The sequence below is a fragment of the Eptesicus fuscus genome, chromosome 20 (assembly GCF_027574615.1).
Source record: "Eptesicus fuscus isolate TK198812 chromosome 20, DD_ASM_mEF_20220401, whole genome shotgun sequence".
In the NCBI taxonomy this organism is placed as follows: Eukaryota; Metazoa; Chordata; class Mammalia; order Chiroptera; family Vespertilionidae; genus Eptesicus; species Eptesicus fuscus.
In genome coordinates this window covers 39,154,316-39,174,401 of record NC_072492.1, presented here as the reverse complement: position 1 = coordinate 39,174,401, position 20,086 = coordinate 39,154,316, and the positions used below count along the sequence as shown (strand labels likewise).

Genomic DNA, 20,086 nt, shown 5'->3' with positions numbered 1-20,086 from the left:
TCTCCTAAACCAAATGGTTTCAGATGAAGATGCTGGTTAAGCCACAAAGCAAACTCATTAATACTAATACGTATTTAGAAATCACCAATGTAAGTTTTTTCCTATTTGATAAGTAGAAGCCAGTAAAGAAAAGATGAGTGGAGCAGAAAGGCACTTGGTGACAGATGCCTCGCCTCTGCCTACAAAAGGAGTCTCCACTGTATTATTATTATTTTAAAATTGAATTTAGAAAAAAAGAGAAAAAATTGATTTTAGAGAGAGGGAGGGTAAAGGGGGAAACTGAGATACAGATAGAGAGAAATATTTATCGGTTGCCTCCCGAAGTGCTCCAACCGGGGATTGAACCTGCAACCTGGATATGTGCCCTGAACAGGAATCGAACCCACCACATGCTAGTGTATGGGGAAAGGTGCTCCAACCAACTGAGCCACACCTGCCAGGACCACAGCATTCATTACTGATAACATGATTAAAGCTAGATGCTCTATTTTATATAACTAGAGGCCAGGTGCATGAATTCATGCTGGGTGGGGTCCGGCTGGCCTGCCCTGGGCCAGTGGGGGGGGGGGGGGGGAGATACAGGAGGTTGTTGAGCCGGCCCCACCCCTGGTCGAACTCTACCCCTGGTAGAACTCCGATCGAACAGACAATTTGCACATTACCCTTTTATTATATAGGATAATACTTTAATCTTAATAAAGCAAAGTTGAAAAGAAAATCAATTTCATTATTATAATTGAGATTTTCTTGCAAAGAATTTGAATATAGTTTTATTATTCAAAGATATGGATGTGAAATAAAACGTGAAATTGGGACTTTGATATGCTATTTAAAAAATATCCTTGACTACTTACATAAAATAGCTAGACATGGCTTATGATATTGAAATATAAAAACCAGTATTAAAATAAAGATAGTAATGCCGAGACCGGTTTGGCTCAGTGGATAGAGCGTCGGCCTGCGGACTCAAGGGTCCCAGGTTCGATTCCGGTCAGGGGCATGTACCTTGGCTGCGGGCACATCCCCGGTGAGGGGTGTGCAGGAGGCAGCTGATCGATGTTTCTCTCTCATCGATGTTTCTAGCTCTCTATCCCTCTCTCTTCCTCTCTGTAAAAAAATCAATAAAAAATATATATATATAAAAAATAAAGATAGTAAAGAATAAAGGCTATTCAGGAGACAACAGACAAATGTTCCAGGAATCTGGGATGAAAGACTTATTACAACTGAAAACAAACAATTCTGAGCTGCTTAGTACCAGAAGGAACTATCCCAAAAGGACAGTTAAAGATTTGTTTAGTAATTCTCTTTAAAACTGCTGTTGCCATGTATTTAAGAGCTCTCACAAATGTGACACCACTATCAACATTACAGTAAAATAAATCACCTACTTTCCACTGTGATAAGTATCTAAGATTCCACTTAAGTTGGTTCAGATAGTTACCATGCCACCAGGACTAAGGGCTTAACACTTGTACTTTCAAGAAAGAAAACCAGCAAATGAATGAACTTGCTTTAATTTATATTTCTACCACTAAATTAATATGCATTGATCAAGATCTTGTATTAGCTATGAATGAATGAAAATTCATTTGGATTTCCACAGCAAGAACTCAAACTCAGTTTTGTTTACATGCTATTACTTAAAAGTATAGCCCTAACTTAATAAAATGTTAAGTGTAAACAAAATTTCATTTATTATTTTTCTAAATTCTCTTTTTTACAAATGGTCAGTAGCAGATAGAACCTTTATATATAAATTGAACTTGTAGTCAGGTTACAAAAGCATTGTAGGAAAAAAAATTGCAGATAATTTATCACAGGCTCTTGAATCAAAAAGAAATAGAATCAAAAGGAAAGAACTTATCATCAGATACATTTTATACATAACTCTGAATTATTTCTGATGCTTTGTAACAATCTAATTGCTAAAAAAACACCTAGGAAAGGGTTATGCATGATATATATCCCACACATTTCAGCCCACAATACTGTATTACTAATGGTTCCTTCTGTGCTCTGGTGCTTTTACATTTGTAGACAAATATAAAACTGGAAGAAAAATCCTTTATTTTCTGAATTATCAGGTCAAATCACAAAGATTTAGGTAACATACATGATAGATGATTTCTACTGTTGAACCACATGACATTGCCACTGTGTAACTATATTTTATACAAAACCAGCAAGTTAATATAAAATGGGATGAGACTAGTATTTTTCCTTGTTTAAAATAATTTCAGATTGCGATTTCTTTACACAAAGCTTTTACTTATAAAACTTATAGAAGTTATTTTTTAGCTATTGATAAGTATAATAAAAAACATTTTCATTACAAGGTATAAAATAAAGATCTAAGGATAAGATGCTTAGGTGTTATTGTACCTCCAGATTTAGCAATAAATAAGCATTTCAATTTGAGGTGAGAAATTCCATACTCACATGTTTAAAGCAGGTAACTGGAGCTGCTATAAAGCTATTGCTATTGATGTAGTTACCCCAGCTGAAACCTTCCATGGAGACTACTGTTGAAATAAAAAGAAATTTAGATATATTACAATTCTCAAATCTTTTATCTTTAAAAAGGCTATTATTTTAAAATGTGAAATGATATAAAATTAATTTATCACCTTTAAAGGTGTGGTTTTTTTGTAAAGATTAAACAACTTCTCTAGATGAACATGAATTTTGGCATCAATCACATTTGCAAACCAACAGCAGTTAAATATTTTTTATATACAACATGTACTCCTCAGAAGTGAATTAAGAGCTCTCCAGTTATGAGAAGCAAAGAACAGCTGAGCAGGTGTTCATAACTAACATGGCTATGACTACTTTTGTTTTCATTCCCACACAGTTCTTACATGAAACTCAGGGCGAAGTCTATCCAGTATCTACCACCTAATAGTAGGGTTTTCATTACTTTACTCCCTATTTACCTCTCGGCCAGAGAATATTCTATTAGAAATGGTCCTTTCCTCTTAAGACTCGCTTCTACCCAATCCCTGCTGAATGTCCTATTTCTTTGCCAATTATCTTCACAATGCTCCCTACCATCCAAAGCACTGAGAAACAGTACATAAAAGATACCAAACCAGATAAAAACCATTAATATAAAGGAGGCTGTCACAAGTACGGGACCTTCTAGAATATCCTCTCCTAGAATAATTTACTGAAATCAAAACCGTCATGAGCTAATAGGGCATAGAAATAGCTTAGTTTACTAGAAACCAAATTAGAATGTCATTAATTAAAACTAAATGAATCTATCAAATTATTTCACCTTTATTACATTTTACCCACATTACCTGTTTTAGTCTTTGCTTGATTTTGCAAGGTAGCTTGATACTGAGCATATGCGGCTAGTTTAGCAACTAAAGGTTGTTTCTGAAGAACTTTTGCTTTCTTTGTTGGAGGCTTACCCTAAAACAAGAAGAGTTAAGTAAATAGGATTCTTTTCACCTCCCCCGCCCCATAAAAAACTAATTTGATTGCATACTACTCATTCTGCTTAAGTAAACATCGAGGGTTTAGAAAATTATTAAAGCAGAGGGAACATACAAGGAATTTTAACATGAGAAATGTATTCTGGAGTTCTGGCACAATGTAGATATCTAACATGGATAGCAGAGCTGGCATAGACAAAAATAGCAATATGCAAATTAATATGTTAATAAAAAATTACATCCCATAAGATGTTAAAATATAGGCTGTGGTGGATACTTGATTCTTTCTTTTACTAGATAAAACCAGTGGTTATTCACTCATGCAGGTTGCCAAGCATTGCTATTTATATGGTAAGAAAAGATAATTTAACGTTTAAAGAGTAAGTGACTGAGGTTTATACCTTTAGCGCTAACGAAAAAGATCAATGACAAAATGATCATGGGCCAAATTCACAGTGTGACAAACTGCCATCCATTTGGGTACAGACCAATGCTCAGGATCTTTAGGCACTGTCTTTCTGAAATATAGAAATACATCTAAGTGATGTATTTCCTTAATTTGGGGGACGTAAATAATCCTTTCAGTGCTATGTAATGATCACAGTAATAAATTAAAGGAGGATAAGAAAAATGTGATCACAAAAATAAAATATATTACAAAAATCAGATATGCAATGCCTTTAAAACGTTGTTTGTATGCTACAATAGTAAAAACTTAAGACAAATGGTCAACTCTCCAGTTATTTTGTAGGTACTGATATACAGAGAAATATGATTTTCCTTCTATATCATGAACATTTTTCAAAAAGGTTAGTTGGATTAACCAAATACATTTGGGCAAGGTATCAAATGGGTTGTTATCAAAAGTACAAAGCAAAAATGATGGGAAAATAAAACCAAAGTGAAATCATATCCCCTTAAATGCTGAAAGATTCTACCTTAATGTTAACTCAAAAAAAAAAAAAACGAGGTAAAATGGCTTCGATTTCTGCATATAGAAAGGTATTTATTAAATTTATAATTATTTAGAAAAAGGGTTTTTTTTAACCCACTTATACAATTCAGTTTATTCTGGATACTATGCCTTATCTATTTATAATAGTTGTCAATTCTACAGACAAACATTGGAGCTGACCTATTTCCTAAAAACGTGGGGTGTAAAATGATAACTGACCAATGGGGCAGAGTGGAGTGTGGTGAATCACAATCAAATGACAGATAAACAGTGAAAGCCATAGAAATAACAGATATAAAGAATAAGAAGGTTTCTGTACCGTTACCTGAAGTCTGGCCAAAATGCTTGCCTTCTTGGAATTAGACGAATAACTTCTTGAACATGAAACACTGCAGAAACGCTTTGTTTTAGAGTAAAAAGCATCTCGCACACCAACCATCCCACACATTTCACAGGTAGCTAATAAAAAAAATAAAAAGATTGGTGTCGTGATCACATAATAAAATCAATATTAATCTAACAGTTTAATAATTTCTCCAATTGCCTAAAAGTTTTAATTTAAAATTTTTCCTTCTCAAGGATAGAAAATTTATTCTATCTGTTGCTATACAAATGGTAGAAAAGCCTAGACAAAAGTTAGAGAAAAGATTGGTATGATGCCATGGCTAGGAGCACCGAAGGTCTGAGAGGCTTTAAAAGGGGTCAAAAGACACAAACAAATGTAAGTCAGATTCAACTAACACTTCCTTAGTGCTCATCAGGTGCCAGGCATTTTCATCTACATTATGAGTTGCAGTGTTTGAAAGGATTATAAACAAAAGATGAAAAGTGTAATACAACTGAGGATTAATACAAAATATCGTGTAAGCCTTTAAAATATTGCCGAGATTGACACCTAAAAAAACCAGTTCTTGGAAAAATGCGAAGGGCAAAAGATCGATTCACTCAAGACATGTTCAGGGACAAGACAAATGGGTAGGGCCGGAGCTTGAGGTATAAGCTCTATTACTAACTAATAAAAGGCAACAAAACTCCACTATTGTGCATCTTTTGTAAATTAGCTTAATGGACAATAAAGTGAAAGGCAGAACAGAAAGAAGAAGGGTCACAAGAACTGAAGTTCAAAAAAGATAAACAGGAATATACCCAGGAGTGGAACTGCTTAGTTATATTTTTCATTTTTTTTTTATCCCATATTTATTTATTTATTTTTTAACCATATGTAATTTTTAAAGGGAAATTTAATTCATATGTTTTGGACTCACTTGGCTATGTCATCAAAATTCTATTTTGTAAGAATTACATCACATCCAAGTGGTCTCTTAATGTGTTTTAAAATGAGGTGTGTTTTTTTTTTAAATTTCTTTTATTTTTCTTTTTTTTTGAGGGTTTGTCATACTGTGTTTCTTTTTTTCCTTTTTAAAGTTTATTTACTTTATTTTTTTAAATATATTTTATTGATTTTTTACAGAGAGGAAGGGAGAGGGATAGAGAGCTAGAAACATTGATGAGAGAGAAACATCGACCAGCTGCCTCCTGCACACCCCCTACTGGGGATGTGCCCGCAACCAATGTACATGCCCTTGACCGGAATCGAACCTGGGACCTTTCACTCCGCAGGCTGATGCTCTATCCACTGAGCCAAACCGGTTTCGGCTAAAGTTTATTTTTAATTGAATTTAGAGAAAGAAGAAGAGAGACAGAAAGGGAGAGGGAAGACAGGGAGGGATGGATGAGGAGAGAAAAGAAGAGGGAGAGGGAGAGAGAGAAACATCGATCAGTTGCCTCCTTTAAGCACCCTGACTGGGGATTGAACACACAACCTAGGCATGTGCCTGACCTGGAAATGAACCCATAACCTTTTAGGTGTAAGGGACGACACTCCAACCAACTGAGTCTTTAGGCCAGGGCACAAGATAGCTGAATTTAGTAAGTAAAAGCTTACTGAAGAGCTTCAAAGTCTTATACCTTGGTTTTAAAAAAAGATCAACCACAAAAGCACATGACTGGTTTAAATTGGTTTATTTTTTAAATTATCTGTAAATTAAGTATTAGTTTTAAAAAATGTTAAGGCAATTTTGTTGGCATGAATGGAAACATACTGTCCTGAAAAGAAGGGAGAGAAAAGACTGAACTGCCTTCTGCCCTAATCACACAGCGTGACCAACCATTTGCCTAAGGTATTTTCCAGGATGTGGATATTTCAATCCTAAATCCAGGACAGTCTTGGACAAGTTGTTACCCTATTACTGCATAATCTAAAGTATCCCCAGAAACAAGTAAGCAGGATATTGAAGAATTAAATCACTGTGCTACTATGAGAAATGGCTAGGGCAACTAGGGTTACTTAGCGTGCCCAAGACACGCTAGAACTATGTCACCATACAAAAATTAGAATTATCTGTGTACCTTTAAAAAGCAACATTAAGCCTGGCTTAATGTTGCTCAGTGGTTGAGTGTCGACCCATAAACTAGGAAGTCACAGATCGATTCTGATCAGGGCATATGCCTGGGTTCTGGGCTCGATCCCCAGTAAGGGGTGTGCAGGAGGCAGCCGATCAATGATTCTCTCTCATCACTGATGTTTCTCTCTCTATCGCTGGAATCAATAAAAATACATATATAAAAAAATAAAAAGCAGCCCTAAATGGTTTGGCTCAGTGGATACAGCGTTGGTCTGCGGACTAAAGGGTCCTAGGTTCGATTCTGGTCATGGGCATGTACCTTGGTTGCAGGCACATCCCCAGTAGGGAGTGTGCAGGAGGCAGCTGAATCAATGTTTCACTCTCATCGATGTTTATAACTCTTTATCCCTCTACCTCTCCCTTCCTCTCTGTAAAAAAATCAATAAAATATATTTAAACAAAAAGCGATAAGATCAAAAGATAAAAGTTAGAGCAAGGATAATTTTGGTTAAATATAAAGAATATTCACTAATTAGATACCCAACCACTGAAAGTATTAAAACAGGAAACTTGTAAGAAACTATCAGAGAGGAAAAGTCTCTTTCAAATCTATAAGTCTATTATCTTACACACTTTCAATCACATAAGGTTTCATTATCTAATCTTAAAATTTAAGTCCCCATTAAGTTTCTCAACTGCCTTCTCTTTTCATTTTGTTTTACTTGCTTTCCACCGGAAGGTGGTTGGTAGACAAAGAGATCAAGTACAAACCCAATGATCTACTCTAGAACTATGTTTCTTCAAATTGCCCTTTAAAAATTCTAAGGGAGGGAAATGACAGAAGATATGGAATCAAAACATACCCTTAAAACATAAAGTTGTATAGCAGGTGAAGGCTGAGGCATTCATACTCACCCATGCCAGATTTGCCATCTGGGTACGTGTAGACTTGTCCATTGTTTTTGATAATTGGGAGATTAGAAGGTAAAGGAGCAACTTCCTCTTCACTCTCCTCAGAGCTGGAGCTGCTACTTGTGTCCTCACTGCAGCTATCATAACCGTCAAACATCCCGAACGAGTCTCTTCTTTTCCTTTGGGATCGTGAATAATGTTCAATCTTAAAAGCAGAAGAAATTAATAATACATGACACAGCACTTATATACTCACCCCCGCCAAAAGACCTTAGTTCAAATCTGGCAAATGGGATTTGAAAAATGAAAACCTAGCCCTGAGAAATGGTAATTTTATTTTATAATGAAAAGCTAAAGGTTTGTGTCAAAATGGAGTCCTCTACTTCTGAGACACAAATTTATTAGCTACAATGTTAGCTAACAAGATTAACAATAATGATGGTAAGAACACTGACTGAACCAGAAGCTCATCCTGTTATTCAAGTTTTGCCATAAACTAGGTGTGTCACTTCTCTATAAAAGAGATTACATCAGTTGATTTAAAAAAATTGGTGCTAAAATACACACAACAGATGAGTTCTTAATTTGCTTTTCATCTCTAAAACTGCCAATGTCTAGACCAGCAATTTTCAACCAGTGTGCTGCAAGATTTTTTAAAACATGCAATACCTATTTAGTCATTGACCTCTTTTTCCTCAGACTGTCAAATTAAAAAATGGCAACAGCTAACACAACAATAATTGCCCAGTGTGTCTTGGACCATAAATATACATGGGATATAACAGAGTAGCATCTTATTGGTCACGTTGCATAATAAGGTTGCATTTGATTGTTTAATTCTCGGCACCAGAAATCCTTATATACAAGTATAGGCACCTGATTCTTTGAAAAGCCACTTTGGAGCCCTGGCCGGGTAGCAGAGTTGGTTAAAGCGTCGTCTCAATACGCCAAGGTTGTGGGTTCAATCCCCAGTCAGGGAACATACAAGAATCAACCAATGAGTGCATAAATAAAAACAAATTGATATTTTTCTCTCTCTCAAATTAATGCATAAAATGTCACTTTGGAGCAAAAAGGGTAGGTCATTACTATTTTTTTCCTGAGCAGTAGGTCTCAACAGGTTTAAAATACTCAGCAAACCATGTTATAAATAGATGTGCTGCCATCCAGGCTTTGTTGTTCCATTTACACAGTCAGAATAGGTTTAGCATAATTCTTAAAGGCCCTAGGATTTTCAGAACGGTAAATGAGCATGGGCTTCAATTTACACCATCTGAATTAGACCCTAACAAGAGAGTCAGCCTGCCTTTGAAGCTAGGCATTGACTTCTCTTCTCTAGCTATGGAAGTCCTAAATGGCATCTTCTTCCAATAGAAGGCTGTGTCACCTACACTGAAAACCTGTTGTTTAGTATAGCCATCTTCATTGTCATAGCCAGATCTTCTGCACAGCTTGTTGCAGCTTTTACATCAGCACTTTGCTGTTTCATCTTGCATTTCTGTTATGGAGATGGCTTCTTTACTTAAACCTCATGAACCAACATTTGCTAGCTTCAAACTTCTGCAGTGTTCCCATCCCTCTCAGCCTTCCTATACTGCAAGAGAGTTAGGGCCTTGTTTTGGATTAGGTTTTGGCTTAAAGGAATGTTGTACTTGCTTTGATCTTCTATCCAGAACACTAAAATTTGCTCCATAACAACAAGGCTGTTTCACTTTCATAACATTTGTATGTTCACTGGAATAGCACTTTTAAATTTCAAGACTTTTTCCTTTGCATTCACAACTTGGCTCTATGGCACAAGAGGCCTAGGTTTTTACAAAAATATATTTTTATTGATTTCAGAGAGGAAGAGAGAAAGATAGTTAGAAACATCAATGATGAGACTCATTGGTCAGCTGGCTCCAGCACGCTCCACACTGGGAATCGATCCCACAACTCAGGCATGTGCCCTGACGGGGAATCAGACCTTAACCTTCTGGTTCATAGGTCAACGTTCAACCACTGAGCCATGCCAGCTGGGCAAGAGGCCTAGCTTTTGACATGCCCTTCTCAGTAAGCTTAATCATTTCTAGATTTTGATTTGAGTGAGAGGTGTGCAACTCTTCCTTTCACTTGAATACTTAGAGGCCATTGTAGGGTTATTAATTGGCCTAATTTCAATATTGTTGTGTCTCAGAATAAGGAGGCCCAGGGCAGGAAGATGGGGAATGAACCATCAGAACACACACAATATTTATCAATTAAGTTTGCTGTCTGGCATAGGTGTGGTTGCTGGCTCCCTAAAGCAATTACAATAGTAATGTCAAAGATCACTGATCACAGGTCACAATAAATAATGAAAAAGTTTGTCCTAGCTTGTTTGGCTTAGTGGAGAGAGCGTCGGCCTGCGGACTGAAGGGTCCCAGGTCCCATTTCAGTTAAGGCACATGCCCAGGTTGTGGGCTCGATCCCCAGTAGGGGGGGGGGGGTGCAGGTGGCAGCCAATAAATGATTCTCTCTGATCATTGATGTTTCTCCCTCTCCCTTCCTCTCTGAATTCAATAAAAATATGTATTTAAAAAAATGAAAAAGTTTGAAATGTTACAAGAATTACCAAAATGTGACAATGAGGCACAAAATAAGCAAATGCTGTGGAAAAATGGTTCTAATAAGCTTGCTCAGTGTAGGGTTGCCACAAATGCTCAAAATGCAGTATCCATGAAGCACAACAGAGCAGAGTGCAATAACAAGGTATGCCTGTATCTTTTATAGTACACTAGATATCTTTTTGTTACCTAAGCTTTTCTTTGTTTCAGATGAAATCCTCTGAATCACTCCTAATAAACTATACGCATTAACCTTATTCTAGTTTTTCCTTTCCGTCCCCTTTCTCTCAGGTAATTTTTTTATTCCATTCTTTTGTCAGAACAGGTAACATTTAGGTACTGTTCTTCTACTTCTCTCCACTCTTGATTTTAATCTTAGTTCAAAAAGATAAACAAAACTCCTTTTTTGCTGCATCTATGGTGAGGATAAAGACCATTCTCAGCAATCAATTGTCAACATTCCAGAAAATGTTGATCTCACTCTGAAGGGATGCAGTTATTGTGAAGGTCAATGTAGAACTCGGTCTGCTTGGGAGAAAAAAGAGGGTTGACAAGTGGTGGGGAACTAGAAATGAACTGGCTACTGTTCACACTATCTGCAGTCATGTAGTCATGGTGATGATCAGGGATGTTACACTGGTGTTACAAGATGAGGTCTGTGTATGCTCACTTCCCCATCAATGTAAATATTCAGGCAAATGGTTCTTTGTTGAAACCCAAAATTTCTTGGGCTAAAAAAAAACAAAATACATGAAATATTCACTGTCAGTCTTTTTGCAGAAAATTTCCCAAACACCTCTTCCTGATGAAATTGAGCCCTTAAATTTCCTCAGGAAGGGCTAGTGAGTACAGTATTCCCCGAGTTTTTGGCATATTCAAAATTGTTTTTCTAGTCTTGACACTCGAAGGACAGTTGACTGAATATAAAATCATTTGTTAGCATTTTCTTTCATGTTGCTCTACTGTTGAGTTTATCTTCTGGTATGAACTTTTGATGTTCAGATTCAGATCTTTTATTTCCAGAGTTTTCTTGGATGATAGTTTTAAATATACTTTTTTTCCTCTTCAGGGACAATAATTACACACATTAGATTTAAAATATTTTTATTGATTTCAGAGAGGAAAGGAGAGGGGGAGAGAGAGAAAAAAACATCAATGATGAGGGCGAATCATTGATCAGTTGCCTCCTGCACCCCTACACTGGGGATCGAGCCCACAACCCAGGCATGCACCCTGACCGGGAAGGGAATCGAACCATAACCTCCTGATTTATAGGTTGATGCCCAACTACCAAATCACACTGGCCAGGCCACATTAGGCTTTTTTGGATCCATCTTCCCTTTAAACTGTCAAATAAAAAAAAATGAATCTCATTTTCTGGATTGTTTTCCTGTTTTTCTTCAATGTATTTTATTATATGCACATTGGAATCTATTGTTCAGAGGGAACTTTATTATAACTGAAGTCTTCATTTCTGACTTGTTTTTTCATCTTGTTTTCGTCCCTTTCTTTATACTTTTATATTTCTGATTCAAGGTGTTGCTCCCCTTTTTACCCCTTCCCCATCAATTGAAATGCTTTCAGTTTCCTTCTTAGAGCAGTTCTGTACGGAGATGGTCCACTCTTTTCTTTCGATTCATTTCATGGTCAGAGTTCCTAGTCCATGAATACATCTTAAGTTTACTTTCTTTCTTTTCCTGTAACATCATTAATTTTTTTCCTCTTTTTTCTTTCTCTTAACTGCCATTTCTCCAAGTCTCCATATTTTCACCCCTTCCCTATGAAGCAATGCTTATAATTTAAGGCTATCTATTTTGGTAGATTATTTTCAAGTTCTTCTCTGTGGTTAGAGCTAAAAACTATCAAATTTCAAATCTGTATTCAGTATTTTGGAACTTAAGTGTTGGAACTTTTTCTCTTGGAAGTAATATTTTGTGCTTCATCTAAATCTTCCATGCCCCTAAACTCTTTCAGTGAACCTATTAAGCCTTCCCTCTCCCACTCTTCACATCCACACTAAGAGCAGAAGGAGCTCTTAGAATCTGATTTATTTCTCTACTTATATGTAATCTGAAGGTTGTGCTAATCTGTTTCTTAATAACACTGAAGGCATGGGTAGGGTTTGATTTATGTGTGCTCTTTGTTGGTTTTATAGGTTTGTAGAAAGGTGGGTGGGAAAATTGGATCAGGCCAGATCTAGAAGTCTACACATGCATATCTAAGTAGTACGTTAGAATATATTATTTTAGAAATATTGCATTTGTCACTTTCTGAAACACTTCACCTGTCATTAGAGTAATTTTTTGTATCATCTAACAGTTTTCCAGAGTAAGTCTTCTTCATTTTGATCTCATTTGGTTCAGAAACATAGTTTGCCCTATAGGAGTTTATTTGTAAATTTCATAATAACATCTTATAGGATTACTTTTTACGGTGATTTGTAGAATGTGTCATAATTATTAATACAGTTAACATTTATAGGACACTTAGTATGTGTTAGGCACAGTCTAAGCACTTAATGTGTAGTGATATATTTAACCTTTACAAGTACTATTTACTCCCATTTTATAGATGAGGAAGTAGAGGCTCAGATAGACTAAGCAATTTGCCCAAGGCCATCCAGCTAAAATGAACACTAATAATATGAGTCAAAGGAATGATCTTAAATCTGGGTTCAATTTTAACTGCTTTTCTCTTTTTTTAAAATTATGGTTCTGTTATTTAACATCTGCATGCTTCGAAAACAAGGATCAAATAAAACTGCTTCAGGTAATGTGACTTTTTGAACACTGCTTTTCAAAATAAAACTGAAAACTCATGTTAGGTGACTAAGTCCTTGAATATAAGGTGACGGGATGATTGCAGGTGAGGAAACCTCACCTACTTTTGAGCATATATGGTAACTCTTCATCCAACACAGTGGAAGTAAAAAGAGAGTATCTAAAATTCATGCACTGAGTAATATAAACCTAATATTTAGAATAATGGAGGTAAATACTAGATAAGAAAGGTAAATGAATTAAAAGTAGTTGTCTCAAGAGAACTGAATTGGGAAAAGAACTGCTGCAATTGATATTTTTTTGGCAGTACTTTTATCAGTTTAATATTGTACTATCAAATGCATGTCTTTTACAAAAATAAATATTATTTTTATAAAGTATAAACTACTTTTTGAAAATTCATGAAACTAATAAAATTTGAGAGACATTTGGCATTGGCAAATTTATGCCATCTTTTTGGAACGCAACTTGGCATTATGAAAACCTTTTGACCATGTAATTCCATTTTTACAAATCTTCCTACAGGACACAAGAATCTATATGGAAGGGTTTCTTGCAGCAATAATAGTTAAAAAAACTCACCGTCATTAGGAGAATGATCAGCAATAGGTAAAAGTGAAAAACATAAATTGTAAGTGATGAATAGCACAACTCACTTTTTATATGCTGGTGTATGTAGAGATTGTTTGTTTATATATGGATTTTAGAAAGATACTAGAAGGAAAAGCTAAACTCTTAACAGGGTGAGAATGGGATGGTAGAATGATTTAAACATTTTTATATATTTCATTTTCTTCTTTTAAACAGCAAAAAGTAAAACAAAATATAAGCTTTTATAGTGGCAAAATGTAAGGAGTCACACATCAGTAGAATTTCATTTTCCTACTAAAACTGTCACACTGATGAACATTCCTCCCTATAGAATCTACAAAGTATTTAAAAGATACAGCTATTAACTTGTTGGATAATCACACAAAAGTTCCAATGAAAGTCTAAACATTTCTAGGAGAAATTTTACAGAAAATACTTGAGACTCTAAATGTATAAATATGCAACCAAGTAATAATAGTATAATTTTGATATGAATAAACTCATTAACAGCTAACATCTAGTACCCAAACCAGTAGCATCGCCCACATAATTTTCAAAGTTTTATATTTTACCACGAAAAATGTTTCCTAAGTCCTTAAATTTGAAAATTTTATGTGAACTTACAAAATTCAAAATAAAAATTAATAGATATGCTATAATGACTGGACTCAGTAGAAGCTTAAAGAGCTATTTAGCTCTTATGGTCTCTTCCCCATTCCACCATAAGATGGAAAGCACAGTCCAGCATAGTGATACAATTCACCAGCCTAAACAGATATGCCTTCATTCTTTCTAAGCTTACTGTTAGGAGGAAAATAAATGGTAAGGATTTGGGATTACTGAGTTTTTGTTTCCCACAAGTTCAATGTGAAATAAACTCAGGTTAATGATATAATCAGGAGGAAATGGAAATTAATATCCTGAATAACCTACCTAGAGAAAGTGAAAAGTACCCAGGGAATGACAGGAGAGGTGGATATATTACATAACTATGCTCTAAGATTTAAAGTAACAGTGAGCAAAAGGAAGCTATTCCTTGATCTATAAGAAATACAAATTTCTACTTCTTTGGGTTCTGGTTCTATCACTCATGACTTTGGATGTTAACAATTACTTGGGTCTCAGTTTCCCTCTCTTCAAAATAAGGAAAACACCACTTACCACACAGAAAGGATGTATGATAAAATAAATAATTCACATGAATGGACTTTCAGTTCTTCAGAAGAAAGCTATGAATCCTTAAGTATGAACCTGAAAAGCTATTAAAAATAAGACAACCATGTCAAAATTAAGTCTGAAACATAGTAGCCTAGAGGGTCTTTAAGATGATTATTAGCTATCAATTTACCCAAATGACAGAATTCATACTAAAGCTATAGTGCAAATGTAATGTGAGCGATCCAATGATAGCATTTATTAATACGTTAATATAGCGAAAACAAATTAAACAGGTTATGTTGACTAGATATAACCTAAAAATATTAATGTAGACTCAGGATATTCTCTTGGTGCTTATTTTTTAAAAACATATTTGGCGCTAGTTGCTCAAAAGATATATAATCACTAAGCAGTAATAACTATGGGGAATTAATAATTAAACAATCACCCTGGCTGAGTTGGTTGAGCATTGTCCTGTGCACCAAATGGTCACCTGTTTGATTCCCGGTCAGGGCACATAACCAGGTTGGCGGGTTCGATACTGGTTGGGGCGAATACAGGAGGCAACCGATGTTTCTTGTTTTCACATCGATGTTTGTTTCTCTCTCTTTCCCTTTCTCTCTCTCTCTCTCTCTCTCTTTCTCCCTCCCTCCCTTCCTCACCTTTCTTCTCTCTCTCTCTCTCAAAAAAAAAAAAAAAAAAGGTTAAACACCTATGGGTACACAGGGGGTTATTTTTCTGGTGTATAAAATAATCTGAAACTAACTCATTAAAGTTTTGAAACCTAAAATTAAAGTAGTAGGTGGTATTAACGAATACTTATTGAGTAATAGATACAAATCATTATGCTAAGCACCAGAAATAAAAAAAAAAAAAGTGTTAGGTTTAATATGTCCTAGGACTAGACGGCAAAACTATGGCCAAATAGTGGGGAAGACAAGAAATGACTATTAATTAAGGAATACTGTATACAACCGGTTTTTTTAAGCAAGAAGTAGGAATTGGATAACAGTGAAAAGGGACAAAGAAAAAGGAATCCTGGAAAGATAACATTTAAATTATCATTTATAGCAGCTTACATTTTCTTCAACAATGGTCACAAATGATTAGAAATTTACAGAAACCTCAGGAAGGAGGGAGGCATATTTCAGCCCACATTTTAGATGAGAAAAATGAAGCTCAAGAGGTTAGGGAATTTGCCTAAGATCACAGGTCAGGAGGTAGCAGAGCTAGAACCAGGCCAGTTTGCCAACTCTGTCCAGAGCTCATTTCTACTATGCTAAGTTATCAATATTAAAGTGAGAACTAGAAGGGAGCTCAGAAATCTTCTAATGCAGTGCTTCCCTAACCAATGTGATACACTTTGTGGGACATGCATTAAAATCATATATTCCCAGACCCCACTATAAGCCTACTGAATGATAACCTCCAGGAGAGAGGTTTTGTATTTTAACAAGAAATCTAAGAGGTGATTCTAGTGACTAGCTGAGCTTGGGAAATACTGTTGCATATCTACATGTCCAATATGGCATAGATCCAGCTATTTAAATGTACACCGATTACATCAATGAAGTGGGGGGAAAAACAATTGGGTTCCTCAGTTGCATTACCTACCCTCTAAGTGCTCAATAGCCACATGTGGCTAGTGACTACTATACTGGACAGCACAGATATAGGACTGCAGAAAGCTGTCTGGGATGAGGAGGATTCTAGACCAACCCTTCAACTGTGAGGATAAGAAAACAGGCACAGGATCTTGTCCAATATGTGCCATGAAGCTAGTTAGTGGCAGAACGGGAATCCTAACCTACTCTGCCAATTCCCCTCTTATTATATAATTTCATCTCACCTCAAATTCAGGATTTATTCAAATATAATTATTTTCTTTTCACTCCTGTGGATCCAGCAAAGCAAGAAGAAAAACTCTAAATTTGTGGGGGAAAAGTTCTAAAAATAAAAGGTTCATTAAAAAAAAAAAAATCACAAAATTAAATCTAAACCAGCTGCAATTACTGTATAAAATTAAAAGTAATCTTAGTTAAGACTATCCTAGTGTTAGGAGGCATATCCTAGCCTGTATGAACTATTTTAAGTCTTTCCTCTTCTAGTGTCATGATGTTTTTATCTTTAACTAGATACATTTCACAAATTACCGTAAAATTATAAATGTGAAATGGTTAAATCTTATTAAGCAAACAGTTTAAAGATGAAAAACTGAGAAACAAGTGGCAACCAAAAAACTTGTCTAATTTTAAAATGTGGCAACTCAAACCACTGAACACTTCTGGTTTATAGTAATTCAGTGGTTTAGTATTTATGCCTTAAAACATTGTTTTCACTTCTAAGCATAATTTTACCTTTTGACTACTATGTCATGTTATAAAACAAGTTAAATTGTTTTAGCTTCCAATGAATCTGAGGAACGAGAAGCACCTGAACATCTAGGAAGGTTTGGATACTAATTAAGTGAACATATAACCAGCCATAAAATACAGCAATGTCTTCTTTAAAATAAAACCAGTTGTTCCTGTTGAGTATGTTTAGAATGCAAATGTCTCCAAAGTTAGTCAACTTAAGTCATGACAGTTCATGTTCAAAGCAAGCAGGAAATAACCTGGAACTCCATATGACAGTATTTGAAGCTTTAAAGACAGAATTATACAGCTCTATTAATTCCTTTTAGTATCTACTATTCATTGTCATGTTAAATTCCAGTGACTAAATTTAGAAATACTGTATGTCAAAGTTTGTACAAAATTAAAAATTAAATGGTTAAAGAACATGACCCAAATAAGATACTTATGAACCCATACTTATTTAAAACAGTTTTTGCCATAATTTACAAGGCATCCAGAAGCTTGGGATGGGGTTCTATATAAATAGAAGCAATTTGTTATTCAGAGGAGGTGGTGAAAAAGACAGCTATTTTCTTTCTAAACACTCTTTGGTGTTGAGGTAAACATATGAAAAAAACCCCATACAGTCTAAGCACACTAGAGCAGAGCAACAGTCTCCAAGTCATAAAAAGGGGAGAGAAGAAACTTGTGTTCTAACATTTTAAACGGGACTGGGAGTTTAAAATGGCTTTTAGACCAGATTCATTACTTTTACAGTTTATCTGTTATGTCTTAACTCCCACTTCACCATATTAGGAAGATTCTTAAGCCAACAAAACTACTTTTGGTGGCAGTATAGCTCACCAAATGAAGGAGAACGTTAGAAAAAGGCTCAGTGACAGACAATAGTAGAAACTGAACCCTCAACTAGCAAGTGCTCAATCCTGGCTCATAACAACGTAAGGAGCATGAAGCATATTGCAAGCTCTAAGCAATTATTAAAGTGTTGCAAAAGTCTCAAATCTCACAAAAGAGTTGGGGAAAAAACAAACAAACCAGAGACTGAAATGAAAGCATTGCGTAGGAGAGGCCCTGAGAAGGAAGACCAGCTTGAAAGGAACACACAGGTCAAAAAGAGGGAAGGATAGGGGTCTCCTGATCATCCCTCTACCAGGAGAAGCGTGACAGCTGCACTCCTGTCCCCAAGAGGCAATTTTAGGCATCCTTGAGGGAAGCGGTTTGGGCAACATGCAAAGCTTGGACTACAGAGATGATGCTCAACATTCTAACTTCAAAAAGGTGCACTATTGAGAGACAACAGCCATGAACTTCCCCAGGCCGCAATTCCCCAGCTTCCTGTAGAAAAATGTCAATCATTCTCAGACAGATAAACCAGCACTTTGGAAACGGACCCAGCAAAACTTTTCAGCTGGCCCCTCACCATGTCTCCGGCCCTCCCCTCTCCACTTCTCCGCTGTTCTTCCCCGGCACACAAAATATAGGCCAACGGGCGGTGGGTGGGTGAGGAGGATGTGAGAGAAGATTTGAGAAGTAAAAAAGGGAGCAACTTTAACAAGGACATGAGTGAGACTCCAGGGTCTATTAAGGGCAGGCAAATAATTAGAACTACTGAAAAAAAAACCACACAAAACACCGGAGAGGGCTTTCCTGGGCAGCAGGGAACGTGTGTGGAGGGATGGAAGCAGAGGGCAGACTACCTACCACTTGTCAGAGAGGCTGCGGAGGGGACGGCGGCTTTGGGTGACCTCTAACGCTTCTTCCGACTCTGAAATGTTAGGATTCTCATTTCACCAAAGAGAACGCAAGGGTCCTAGGCGCCCACCGCTCAGAACCCTTTTAAACCACAGCGGCCGGGGCGGCCGCTTCCCAAACACCACTCCCACCTCTCCCTCCCACACGTGCCCACCCCGCCCCCTTTCAATATCCACCTCCACGTGCAAAATGCCTCGCGGCACTGCCCCGAGGCGGAGCGAGGCTCCTTCCCGAGCACAGCACCACGACCATGCCCCCCGGGGGAAGTGAGGGCTCCTCTCTCCCACCCTGGGCGGCTAAAAAAAAGTTAAAAGTCACCAATCTAGCCTTCCCCCCCCCCTCCACCAGCCAGAGCTGAAGGGGGAGGGGACGGGGCGCAGAGAAAACTTTCTCCCAAATGTTTTCTTCCAGAGAGTGTCTAGAGAGCGGAGAGAGAACCCCGACGAATCCGGGGCTGAGGAGGTGGGGGGAGGGGAACCCCCCGAATCGTTTAACGGCCGGTAGGGGGAGGGGAGCTCCGGAGGTTGAGGGGGCGTGGGATGGAGAAACAGGCCTGGGAGCGGGGTCAAAGAGCTGCAGGGGCTCCTGGGGTCGGGGAGCTGCAGGCGTCCCCCCCCCCGCTCGCCTGGCACACAAAGCGGCTGCCGCGCTCGGCTCTCACCAGATCCTTTGTGTTTTCCATCAGGGCCTCATGGGTAGGGGTTGTCCGTGCTCCCCAGGCCCGCGGCGCCCCCTCCCCGAGCTGGGGGCAGGCACCTCTCCCCGGGGCAACGGCGACTACAGGGGTGCCCCGGCTGGGCCCAGACCCGTGGCGGCTGCGGCAGCCCCCGGATTTCCCCCCTTTAACTAGGGTGGCCCCAGGATATCAACAACATTAGCATAGCCCTCCCTCCCCAGCGCGCCTGCGCCGTGACCCGCGCCCCGATTGGCCCACTTCCCTACATACCCTCCTCGCTCGCGTCCAGCGTGGGACCCTCGGCAGGCTCCGTACTCCAAGGGCCGTACCAAGACGGAGGGGTGGAAAACACAACAGGGGCTCGCGTTACGTGGAGTGGTTAAGAAGCCAGGAGGAAGAGGAAAAGTTTCATTCAGCCACCTGAGTTTATGATCTGGCTTTCTCGTGCTCCTTTCAATCAGTTGCCGCT

At 37.6% G+C, this 20,086-nt stretch overlaps 1 protein-coding gene across 3 annotated transcripts in view; it reads right to left on the bottom strand.

Moving 5' to 3' along the window:
• Positions 1-19,815, bottom strand: part of MBTD1 (mbt domain containing 1) — a 46,301-nt gene extending 26,486 nt beyond the window's left edge. The window contains exons 1-7 of one of the 3 annotated variants that reach the window (XM_028128593.2): positions 19,603-19,815; positions 18,891-18,954; positions 14,836-14,933; positions 7,722-7,923; positions 4,721-4,860; positions 3,309-3,423; positions 2,443-2,525 (exon numbers count right to left, since the gene is read on the bottom strand). In XM_028128593.2, the coding sequence (XP_027984394.1) occupies positions 2,443-2,525; positions 3,309-3,423; positions 4,721-4,860; positions 7,722-7,875 (492 nt within the window). In that variant the 5' untranslated portion in view covers positions 7,876-7,923; positions 14,836-14,933; positions 18,891-18,954; positions 19,603-19,815. The remainder of the gene's footprint in view (positions 1-2,442; positions 2,526-3,308; positions 3,424-4,720; positions 4,861-7,721; positions 7,924-14,835; positions 14,934-18,890; positions 18,955-19,602) is intronic. The other 2 variants (XM_028128595.2, XM_028128591.2) reach the window with 2 other exon arrangements.
• Positions 19,816-20,086: the final 271 nt, after the last annotated feature.